The sequence below is a fragment of the Antedon bifida genome, chromosome 7 (genome assembly GCF_963402885.1).
Source record: "Antedon bifida chromosome 7, ecAntBifi1.1, whole genome shotgun sequence".
Classification (NCBI taxonomy): Eukaryota; Metazoa; Echinodermata; class Crinoidea; order Comatulida; family Antedonidae; genus Antedon; species Antedon bifida.
In genome coordinates this window covers 22,362,238-22,375,469 of record NC_136232.1, presented here as the reverse complement: position 1 = coordinate 22,375,469, position 13,232 = coordinate 22,362,238, and the positions used below count along the sequence as shown (strand labels likewise).

The 13,232-nt window shown below is 34.0% G+C and overlaps 1 protein-coding gene across 4 annotated transcripts; it reads right to left on the bottom strand.

The window, feature by feature from the left end:
• Positions 1-3,231: 3,231 nt before the first annotated feature.
• LOC144848491 (peptide chain release factor 1-like, mitochondrial) lies at positions 3,232-13,069 on the bottom strand. Of its 4 annotated transcripts, none has more exons than XM_078705261.1 (7): positions 12,908-13,069; positions 11,739-12,370; positions 10,959-11,038; positions 10,465-10,648; positions 9,206-9,369; positions 6,129-6,246; positions 3,232-5,512 (listed from the first exon to the last, which is right to left on the bottom strand). In XM_078705261.1, the coding sequence occupies exons 1-7, from the start codon at positions 12,949-12,951 to the stop codon at positions 5,139-5,141; spliced, it is 1,596 nt and encodes a 531-aa protein (XP_078561387.1). In that variant the 5' UTR covers positions 12,952-13,069; the 3' UTR covers positions 3,232-5,138. The 4 variants fall into 4 exon arrangements, with proteins under 4 accessions (XP_078561387.1, XP_078561390.1, XP_078561388.1 ...); XM_078705264.1 differs by having other exon boundaries at positions 11,739-12,364; positions 12,950-13,066; XM_078705262.1 differs by having other exon boundaries at positions 12,889-13,051.
• Positions 13,070-13,232: the final 163 nt, after the last annotated feature.

Sequence of the window (13,232 nt, the reverse complement as noted above, 5' to 3'; positions counted from 1 at the left end):
TATATTGTGGATATTATATTTGATTTATTGAGATAAGCGAGGATTTTTGTTGACCCAAGGTTTTCATTTTATGAAAATACAATGCACAGTAAATTATACAGTATCCATAGACACTGTATTGTGTTTAAGGCTGAGGGATTTTTGTTATTTTAGTGGGGTAAAACCCTGGCCACATTAGAGATTTTATTTTATATTAGCCTGTATGTTATAAACATACATGTATTCAGTATTATATAGTTTAATTAATTAGCTAGTTTGTGTGTGTCCATAGTAGAGGCATATTATGTTAAAATCATTTAATGATAAATATATTTATACTTATAGTTATACTATATTATATCTTTATTGTATATATCTCCTGAAAAATTAGTTTAGACATTTTGTATCATTCTAATATAGCAAATGTACAGTATATACTTATTCAAAATATTATCTAATATTATTTCTATTCATTTGTACAGTCTATAACTTTATGTATATTTAGGTTTAATTGTAGATTGTTGGGTGTATATTTATACTGTTATTATATTAGTGAAAACATTTCTTCTGGTTTCGATAGTATATTGATATGTAATTCCTTGATTGTATTACTGGTTTACAATCAAGGAACTACATATCAATGTTATTATATTGTTTAAGTTCTTTTTTAAAAATGGTACAGCCTTTATGTGGGTTAGCATTGTTTTGAATATATTCTCTCATACTTAATTGTGCATGTGAAGATTTACAATTAGACATTTATTAATTTAAAATGAAATTGAGTACTCGACACACGACAAATATTTGGCCGTCCATCCGTAGAGTGTAAAGTTTTAGTTGGTATACAGTACCCACTGCGAAAGGTCAAATAGCCTCCTTTGTGCCGATTTAGATCACTGCAAAGTAGTGAAAACAAAATTTTAAATGGCTTTGACCGGAGCCATATATACGAAGTCACGACATCCAGTAGTCATGTGATGTCTGTCGGATATTTTGCGTCAAGCATATGGTCTGATCGGACGATTATCGTAGATTGTGCGCTTAACACGAAATGCCTAATTGGTTAACGTATAAAGGATTTATAGATTATATGTTGGAATCCCAGTTGTAAAAAATGATTTCCCATTTATTTACTTTGTCGCTCAACATTAAAGAAGGAATAATCATAAAGCGTAGAACAGCCATGTGTAAATGACAACCCACTTGGATATGTATGCAAAATTTCCAAAACATTTTAGTGGCAATTTGCTCACAACATGGTACTTGCGGTTTTTGTCCCAGAAATGCTTAGAATTTAGACATAAGATTTTAAATAATATAGCAAAGTAACATTCAGATCAATCCCACAATGCAAATATAAGGTAAAAAATGAATAAAATCATTGGTTTCTGTTATTTAAGGAAGTGTTTCTCTCCGCACCTTGTTTCCTTTTTTTAGCTGGGTTATAAGCAACCTTGTATATTCTTGTTAATAGGAGTAGCAAATTTTACTACCTCTACAACCCCTCCCCCTGTGCCCCAGGTCTTGCAATTGGCTATTGCCAAGCATTGTTATGCACTGCCTGTGTACTATGTAAACGAATCTAACACTTCCCCAACCAGGTCCTGAACACAACCATATTACTAGGCAATACATTTTGTCTGCCTGCATAGTAAAACCCCTTCCCCTGCTCCAGGTCCTGAACACAACCATATTACTAGGCATTACATTTTGTCTGCCTGCATAGTATTAGTAAAACCCCTTCCCCTGCCCCAGGTCCTGAACACAACCATATTACTAGGCAATACATTTTGTCTGCCTGCATAGTAAAACCCCTTCCCCTGCTCCAGGTCCTGAACACAACCATATTACTAGGCAATACATTTTGTCTGCCTGCATAGTAAAACCCCTTCCCCTGCTCCAGGTCTTGAACACAACCATATTACTAAGGCAATACATTTTGTCTGCCTGTATAGTACCCCCCTCCCCCTGCCCCAGGTCTTGAACACAACCATATGCAACTGATAGTACATTTGATCTGCCCGTGTACATACTAGCAATACACCATCTACATCTCTACTCTAATCTAAAACCCCTCCCCCTGCCCCAGGTCCTGAACACAACCATATGCAACTGATAATACATTTGATCTGCCTGTGTACTATATAAACAGATGCTAGTGTATCATCAACTGATTTTAAATAGTCTAAGTGCCTCTAAAGACAACAGTACAAGGGCATTGTCATTTACTCCAAGTACATACAATTTACTACACTCGTGTTTCTTTGTATTAAAAACCTTCCTTTATTGCGCATCACTGCACTATGTGATCAGGTATTTATTATTAAAATTGCAAACCACTTATATATATATATATATATATACATTTTTTTTGCATACATACATTTAGTGTAACTTAACAACACAGTTTTATTCTTGCAGCCATAGTTACACATTTTTATTTTTGCAAATTATTCCATTTTTTTTCATTTTAGGAACATTATCATTCTAATATGCTTAGTATACTGTAAAGGGGCCCTTTTAAAATTGCAGGATTTTTGTAGTTAAAATGTCCTCCGAGTATTTTTATACTACATTCATTACCATACATTTTTAAAATCTACAAATCATTTGAGCAACTTTGATTATAGTGATAACATTTATTAATAACCTCTGTTAAGGGGAAACCTGCAGGGGGACCCAAAAAAGAGTTCCCCCTCATTAGGGGTTGGCAGTAGTGTTAGAACATACTGCCCCTCATTTGTTTCATGGGAAAGTGTCTCCTTAATAGAGGTGTCCCAAAATATGGATTCTACTGACATTTTAGTTACTAGTATTAACTAAAGTAGAACCTCTATTAAGGGGACACATTCGGCACCCAACAAAGAGCTCTTTTAATAAGGGTCTCCCTTTACTAGGTGTTGATATGGTTAAACATAAATTTTATTTCCACTCATTACTTTCACATAAAAATGTCCACTGAATAGAGATGTCCCCTTAATAGGTGTCCCTTGAATAGAGGTTTCCCTTGAATAGAGGTTTCCCTTGAATAGAGGTTTCCCTTGAATAGAGGTGTCCCCTGAATAGAGATATGCCCTGAATAGAGGTGTCCCCCTCAATATAAATGTAATTTTCATGAATTGTGTACGAAAATAAAGGTTTATAAGATAAAAATAAGGTTGTTCACCCAATATGGTAAACGTTAATGTTAAAATTCAAGCTTAGCACATAAGAGAATGTAATATTACGTCGGCTTTTGATACAGCCCTGGGGATTAATAATGTTGTAGAATACAATTAGACTGGATGATACAAATGACCACTACTTGGTGCTATGATGTGTGGTTTGTAATGTAATACTTGAGCAATATTCAACAAGATGCAAACATTATTTTATGACAACATCGTGAAGAAATGAATAGATATTTCTTCATAATGCATTGAAATTTCATATTTGTTATTATAGTATAAAATATGGTTAAAATTGTATTGGAAAATCTTTAAAAGAACCTCCGACCTTTTTGACCACTAATGGTCTTTACGTAGAATTTTGTTTAAATTGGTAGTAAGACTAAGAGTAGTACAGAATATTTTCTTTTCTGTAAAATGGTGGTTGTTTAATTTTCTACTGTATATTGTAATTAAGTTTTGGTACTATTATAATTATATCACCCCAGGTTTTCTTACCCATTATTTGTCTACCCATGGCCACGCCCAAAACATGTCCTTCTTCCTATACCTATTTTACATTTCACTTACCTACCCCTCCCTCAAGTTTCACCAGATTCTCCGTACTGTATCTCCACATTATATGTCGAGTTATCAGGCAAAGTCTATAATACAGTGAAACATGTTCATCACATAGGTTGAGGGTTTTTAGGTGATGATTCCTATGATACAGGCATTACATGTGAAAGATATGAGATGCTGTATCATAGAATATGCCTGATACTGCAGAGATACAGTACCACCAAGAATCTGTACCATTTGCCAACCTATTGCCTAGCCCTTGTAGTCAACTTTATGCACATTGTTAGAACTTTCTAGTTTTCAAATTTGTTTTGTGTTTGATTTGTTATTTGCCGTTTGAAAATACTTTTAAAAAGTAATAAATTATACTGAAATAAAACTGTATGTTGAAGTGTTTCTTTTCTTTATCATTTGTGGTAGTTTTTGCATATTATGATCATTGTTATAGTTTGAGTTATATGGAGATCTAAACAGAAAGAGAGGTTACAGTTTGCTGGACACTGTGAAAGGTGCAAGGGCAGAGTAGCGTCGGAGCTGGTAATCTTGAGACCAACACAGGGCATAAGATCAATGTGAAGATTGTTTGATTAAGACCCATTTCCTACAATTTGTGAAGTTTTGTAAAAATAATGCATATATATTACTTTAAAAACATTAAATTAAGTCATTCCTTGTCTTAAATGTATGTTTTATTGTAAATTATGATAAAAAGAGAGAAACAATGCACTACCTAAGTAGTGAATGTCCTCTCGTGGACGGTCTAGCTAGGCTAAGTTTTCTAGGCCTAGCTGGTAAACATCGGTAACGTATGAACACTAGCGACGCAGCGCAAGTGATTCGAACAGTGGCTGTCATTGGTCAACTCATTTGCGTTGCACGTACGTTCTAGCACTGCATCTCTAATGGGAACCACGCTTTAGCTGCAATAAGGAAACAGACTGTTGGAAGAACAGACATGTATGGAGGATAGGAAGGAATGGAAGAGGTCCATCATCGGAGTTCGTCAATAGATGCTGGATAGTCATTGCTAAAAATAAGTTTATTTTATGGACTGTCCATGCGTTATGATTGATATTGACCTTCAGAAAGGTCATATTTTGACAACATTCAAAACTTGGCCGTAACATTCCTTTATAATGCTCTAAATATTTCGCAATATATCAATTTCCATACATTACGTTCTGATAAAAAATCATCCTGGTTCTATTATTTACGTTTAATGTCTTGCATCGGATGATGGTCCCTGAATACATTCTCAATTTTATTGCATAATATATCCATTTCGTCCTGATAACAAGATCATACAGCAGTTTTTATTATTTACGTATTTTATCTTGAATGGGATGGTGGTCCCTGACTACATTTCTCAATTGTATTTCGCAATATATCCATTTCATCCTGATGACAAACAAGATCATACAGCAGTTTTTATTATTTACATATTTTATCTTGCATGGGATGGTGGTCCTTGAATACATTCTCAACTGTATTTCGCAATATATCCATTTCGTCTTGGTAACACAATTCAGAAACTAAACCATCAAGGAGTTCGCCGCCGTTAAGAAATCCCTCAACGTCGAATGTATTCATTGATATTCTATGATCTGTTACGCGATCTTGATTAAAGTTGTACGTGCGTATCTTCTCAGACCGCCCGGATGTTCCAACTTGCTGAGTGCGCATCTGTTTCTCTTTCGATTCTTGCTCTTCCAGTTGTTTTTTGTAGATGCGGGCATGGAGCATCGTCATGGCAATATGTCGGTTCTTGTGTTGTGACCGTTCTTGCTGACTTTCAGCAGATATTCCTATGAAGTTTATAAATAAGTTTAGTAATATAATTGTATATTCAAATTATATAATATATCCAATATAATATATATTATAATATAAATCCAAAGGCAAATTACTGAAAAAATGACAATGCTGTGGGTATCAGTGGGTGGGTATTAATGGAGATACAAAATAATAGTATAGTATAATAGTAACCAAGATTTGTGAAATCATTTGTTGAGGACACTATGCTAGTACATACATTACTGGCCCACACTCTTTTCATTGAACTTTCAAACTTGGTTAAAACAGCTTGTTCATATTCCTTAAGCTTTGTCTACACTATCAAACTAGTTTGACAAAAAAGTGTGATGTGCTCAAATATGGTAGTGATATGTCCAAATATGGTAGTGATATGACATCATCATGTCCATATATGGGCACATCAAATTTTTGTTGTAACATAAAGTTTGATAGTGTAGACAGAGCATTAGTAAAGTTCACTGTATAACAAATATCCATGCTGCTTGAGTTGGAAGTTGGAAAAACACTTTTTCAACAACATTTTTTTCAAAACAATTTAAATACAATCAGAATATTACTATAATACATATTATCATCAAAGACGAACGGCAAAGTTAATTAGGCTACCTGTAGGTATGTGAACAATTCTAACCGCGCTATCCGTCGTATTAACATGCTGCCCTCCTGCCCCACTAGCTTTCTTTGTTTCGACGCGAAGATCTTTTGCATCCAATTGAAGATCAATCTAAAAGGGAAAAATAAAATAATAAGTATTATTTGTTTTTTTATGATCTGTACAGTTATTAGTTATTTACCCGGGTAAGTTTTCTTGATGGACCAATTATCGACAATTTTGGTGGGACAGAAGAACACCAACTAATCCGGGTTAATAATTAAGCATGAACGCGCCCATGCTGTTGGCTCTCCATCCATTATGGTCAGAAATTATGATGTTGCCTCTAAAATGGACAGCTTCAAAAATATCTTTATCATTTAAGTAGTTCCATCAAAAACCTACTCCAGGAATTTTAACACATTTATTCCAGTAAAATCCTAATTATTTTGATGTACAGTAATCCATTACTCCCCCAATCCCTTCCCTCCTGGGGGTGGTTCAAATTTAGTTTAAAGCATCATGTTGATAGTTCACCTCCAACTCTTTATGGGAATGACTGTTTCAACCCTTTCCAGTATAATTGCGGTCATTGTGACACCCTGTTTGTATGTAATCGTGCAGTAACAAAAAGTTGTATAACAAACAATCATATAAATGCTTTCTCTAATATAATATAGATTATGATAAAAACAAATGTAAAGTCATCAAACATTAACAGAACTGCGAGGATTGTATTGTTAACACATCTACAGTATTTCAACTATATTTAGTTCTTAGCAATTTAATCTAACATGATTCACAGTGGGCTTAAAAAGCAAGTACATCAACTTAACCGCAAGGAAAAAGGTGAATTAATGTAGGCCATTCATGTGTTTATCTGTCAGAAAATAATATGAAATGAGCTCAACATTTAATACTGGTTAATAGAGATAATGGATCATAGGCTTAGGGAGCTGTCCGTTAGGTGATTTATCTTGATACATACATGTACCACAAAATGTAGTAACAACCTCACAGTTAAAAAACTATCTATGGTTGATACAGGTATGCGACTTTAGAGAAGATTAACTTGTAAAGGAGTGAACTGAATTAGAAAAGACTGACATAGAGATTGACTTATAAAGGAGTGAATTGGAATGGACTGAATTAGAAAGGACTAACAGAGATTAACTTATAAAGGAGTGAATTGGAATAGAATGAATTTGACAGGACTGACAGAGATTAACTTATAAAGGAGTGAATTGCAGTGGACTGAAGTAGAAAAGACTGACACAAAGATTAACTTATAAAGGAGTGGACTGAATTAGAAAGAACTGACAAGAGATTAACTTAAAAAGGAGTGAAGTGGATTGAATTAGAAAAGACTGACATAGAGCTTAACTTATAAAGGAGTGGACTGAATTAGGAAGTACTGACATAGAGATTAACTTATAAAGAAGTGAAGTGGATTGAATTAGAAAAGACTGACATAGAGCTTAACTTATAAAGGAGTGGACTGAATTAGGAAGTACTGACAGAGATTAACTTATAAAGGAGTGAATTGGAATGGAATGAATTTAAAAGGACTGATAGAGATTAACTTACAAAGTTACAAAGGAGTGAATAACAATGGACTGAATTAGATATTAACTTATAAAAGAGTGAATTAGAGTGGACTGAATTAGAAAAGACTGTCTTAGATATTAACTTATAAAAGAGTGAATTAGAGTGGACTGAATTAGAAAAGACTGAATTAGATATTAACTTATAAAAGAGTGAATTAGAGTGGACTGAATTAGAAAAGACTGATATAGAGATTCAACTTTATAAAGGAGTGAATTGAAATTTTCTGCAATGAGCCTAGCTTCACAATTAAATATTGATTTTATGTTTACCAAGAAAGTGAAAGAAAGTTATTATTTTACGAGAAACTATGGAACAATATAAACTAGACATTAGTGAGGTTATTCGCTCAAGTTGACAAAATAAATTAAAGTTGTACATGGATTGTTCCAATTATGGAAATTTTTATGTTATTATCTTTTGCCAATTTTATCGTGCCAGAAAAAAAAATCTGAGAAAAATTGGTCTAATTAGCCTAATCCAGGTGGAGGTAAATGATAATGGGAATTTTCATGTTTACATTTCCTGCCAGCTCGGAGTAACTGTGCCAAAAAAAAAATACAGTATATTTGTGGTTCAACGGTACATTACCCTGTATGCCATAATTGGTGCTCAATGATACAATAAAATCAAGTGCTCAGAAACTGAGCAAATTACAAAGAGTGACACAGGGCACTTTGTTCAATATTTCAGCAAATATTGAAGAAACAGATACTATTGATGACCTCACAAAAGATTATCAAAATTTTGAGTTATGTATATTCACCAAGATGTTTTGGAAATCTTCAGTTAAGGGCGTGTGGCGCAGTGAGTTGGACGTTCCACTACTGAACGCGAGATCGAGGTTCGAATCCAACTCTCGCCGCATTGCTTGTATCCTTAGGCAAGATACTTTACTTACATTTGCCTCTCTCCACCCAGGTGTATAAATGGGAACCCAGTTAGACCAAGACACAACTTTGCGCTGATTACTAGCTGCATTATGGGAGTATATGTTTCCACAGGTATTTGATCAGGAAAAAATGACTGGGGTAATAATGTTCAGCGCTTAGAGGTTTCACAACATTAGGCGCTATATAACTCCAGGATATTATTATTATTATTATAGAAATGGTCTGATGTTATACTGTACCTATTTGTAGAAAAGTGTAAATTGAGGAAGATAATTTGAATATCGTGGAGGTTATCGTGTAAACAAACGAACAAATGTTCAAAGCAAGTGAAACATACTGGGCATCCTGCCAAGTAATAATCTGTACTTAAGTTCGGTCCTTGAATAATGTTATTTCCTAAAAATAATCATGTATATATTTAACTCATGTACAAATCTCTCTAAGCTGTTTTTGTTTTAAAGTGATACTTTAATGATTTAGGGAATTCCCCTTTTAGTTACCAGTCTCTTGAAATAATTCACTTGTTTGCCTAATATTAGCAGAGTTACAATGATTTTAATAGAAAGAAAAAAAACATCTAAAAATAATTTAACCTGTTTCGGCTGCGGTAGTACAGCCACTGTCATCGTGCTTGTGTGCACTCGGCCAGATTTTTCTGTTTTTGGAATTCGCTGAACGCGATGAACACCGCCCTCATATTTCATCAGTTTGTATACATCTGGACCTTGCATGCTTACACTTGCATGTCGTACACCACCTGGAAATATAAATAAATACAGTTTAAAAAACCTCTAAAGCTCTGTCTATACGATCAAACTTTAAAAAATGTGATGTGACCATATATAGACATGACGATGTCACATCACTACCATATTTGGGCACATCACTACCATATTTGGGCACATCACTACCATTTTTGGGCACATCACACTTTTTTTGTCAAACTAGTTTGATAGTGTAGACAGAGCTTAACAGGATAAGTATGGTTGTAGTTGTTGATTATAAAATTTGCACCAGTTATCGCCGTTAAGTTTACAAACTTAAAATACTGCCCTCTAACGGTGGTTAACTTTCAAGTTATCTACGATGATATCAATAGCATTTTCAATGAAATAGAGACATGTGTTTATGTGATTACAGACAATGAAAACAATAAGATGAGCTTAGCATGGAATGTATTAATTATTTAAAACGAGACACACCACGACGGGTTCAGATGTCTTTAGTTGTACCAGGACAGCAACATGGATTATTTATTTATGTATTTAACATTGTTTTACAAGGGTAGCTCTAACAGCTTACTACAGCAGTACAGCTGACTTGAAGAGGCCCTCTTAAAAACAATACAAAAAGATACAGACGACATCCAAACATACATGAGGATCATAGCATGGAGAAAAATGGTCATAGTTAAAATTCTCAAACAGATTAAAAATGTTAAAATTCATTAACATTGGTACCAAATATTGCTTATCTTTGAGATGTATTATTATTATAAAACATGGTTTTAAAATCAGAATAAAATATATTGCATTTAAAGGGAGAATTAAGAAAGGAAGTGGCTCTGTAATAAAAAGACATTTTGAAGAACTGAAGATATTTTATGGTTGTCCCGGACGTCGGACAATAATAATAATAATATCTTGGATTTATATAGCGCCTAATGTTGTGAAACCTCTAAGCACTGAACATTATTACCCCAGTTAAGTGGAATCGCTCATGCCTGCTTTAAAATTTGAACACTTATTGTATGACACGTTACATTTGGACATTTAGTATCTTTTTATTACGAATAAATTAATTCTTGAGTATGATTCTGTTACTATATTTTAAAAATATCTCCAAAACTTACCCAAGTCACTTACAGTGTATGCCAAAGTATTAAACCTCCACCTTTTGAACTGAGCAAAATTCTGATACATGTTAAATACATCGGATGCAAACAGCATGGCTTCTTGACCTCCGACCCCTGCTGTTAGCTCAACAACGATGTCATTGTCATCAATTTCACTAGTTGGTTTTAATTCAGATACAAGCTAAATAATATAAAAATAATTAAAATATTATCACTTCATCAATTCTTATTGCATGTATATATTTTAATGATTTTTTTTCATTAAAAAAAACAAACGGTGCAATCGTAGCGGTGCAATCGAAGCGGTACAATCAAAGCGGTGCAATCGAAGCGGTGCAATCAAGGTGTACAGTTGAATAAGCGGTGCAGTTGAATAGGTAACTTAATTTTATGTATCACTGTATAATACATGGATAAATTTATTATTACTTAAAACACCTTTGACTACAGAATAAAATAAGCAATAAATATATATCATTATCATATCAAACCTCATCTTCCAATTCTTCTATAGCATTTAAGCAATTCTTCTTTTCAACTTTCGCTAACCGTTGCATTTCTGGATCATCATCTGAATAAACAAAAATTACACATTCTTTGATATTATTATATAGCATGTGCCCATATATGAACATGATGTCATATCACTACCATATTTAGGCACATCACACTTTTTTGTCAAACTAGTTTGATAGTGTAGACAGAGCTTTAGAAGCTAATGATGTTTGGCAACTACATTTTAAACTACTATACTACGGAACATGCATCCAGTGCATTTAGGATAATGGATGGTACAGGTTCAGAGAAATACACACTGTACTGCAGGTTTTAAAAAAATATTTGAGATGAGATCTACAGTATGTAACCAATAGTAATACTAAATGAATTATTAATATTATAAACTAATTAATTATTTGGTTGGGTGAAAGGCTTTAATATATACTTCACCAACAACTGGAATAAATTGAAGGCCCCTATGTGTTTCTACTGTACCTACTCTGCTTAACATGGGGCGCGATTTTTGTTTTCTTGAGGGATACAATCAAATATTATTAATCTATACAAATTATTGGAAGATTTGACTAGACCAGGGAAAAGTGAAATTACAATTACAATCTCTGACATGTGACGGGACTTGAACCCAGGAACCTTGGAGTGGTAGCCAAGCATCATAACCACCAAGTCACAACTCCATTCCACAATTAATCCCCGACTAGACTAAACCACTTAGTTTGACTAATTTTTGTGAATAAGGTTTTCCATTTCTTCACCTTCTAGTAACAACTTGACGTCTTCCAATTCCAACTTTTTCGCATTTAATTCTTGAATCTTTTCAACAATTGGTTCCAATTGTTGTCTCCTCTTTACAATCTTCTGCTGTTCTACCTCATCACCAACCCCAGAGCTCAGTTTTTGTGAGATTTTATCAAATTCTTTTAATAATTCTTCTAAATACAACCGAAATTGAGGACTGTCTGGTGCAAGTACATCTGTTTCTGTACTACCAGTAGAGCAGATAAATCTATAATTAACTTCGCAGTTTAACAAATTAGTTCTAGCAAAATCCGGATGCAAAGTTTGTTTTCGAGGAATGAATAACGTAGGGAAAGATTTAAATGTCTTCTGCAAACAATTTTTTCTGGTTAAAGGTAAAATGATGGGAAACCTGCTTGAAAATTCTGGTTTTATAAAATTGCATTTATTCGTTTGTGGGTTCTGACAGTAGTATCGAAATTGTTGGGAAAACCAGCAATGGTTGTTATTGTTTTTACTGCAAGATTTTAAAACAGGCAATAGCTTTGACGACACGGATGTCATAACATTACTTGTTTTGTATTGTAGGACACATTGCAATGTCTTCCCTGTATAGTGAGTCGCACACATATTAATTAGTTGACTTTCCCTGAAATGCAAATTGAAAAGTCATTAATAATATCAATTATTTATAAAAAGTATTCGGTAGACGCCACACATAGTGATACTGTATCTTCCTTTCTATTCATTATTTTTACTGAACGGAATATGGATATTTGGCCATCATAATTATTATAAAAATAAATGCATCGATATTTAATAATATAATTTAATATTTATTGTGAATATATGGTAATGCTTTTAATAACCCCACTCACAGTATTATTTTACACCATCCATGTAAATGCTGGTATACACGCCAGCTAGCTGGGAGGCTAGCCTCTATATCTACCTGGTCCTAGATAGTAGAGTAGTCTAGGTGGTCCTACTAGCCTAGACCTCTAGATAGAGGCTAGGCCTAGATTAGAGATTTTAGTAGAGATACTGTAATACTGTATATAATATTATTGGCTCTGCAAGCCTTAACTAGCTAGGCCTAGGCCTAGGCTAGGCTAGCCTTTGATTGAAAAAAGCTCGTATAGGAAGACCATGGGCCGGCATACATACCCGTACTTTATATACAAACCGTAGGAAAATTCGCAGCTCTGAAATATAATCAATTAAAAACATACAGAATACATTGTTATTTTTTCTTCTGTTCCGTCAAAATAATCTAGGCCTAGGCATGCCACCTGTCCGGATTTCTAACGACCACGAGACGACGCACGGCACTCCATCCTCTCTCCGGTCGTCGTGTATGTTTTGTATATGTCGTTGTCGTGTGTAAAGTGTGAAGGGCTATTAACACCGAACTGGCACGACAATGCCCATTCTTATCCATCCAGGGCAGTACCTACCGCTTTTTTTGTTTGTATTTAATTAAAACATAATTATATTATAATATATAATAT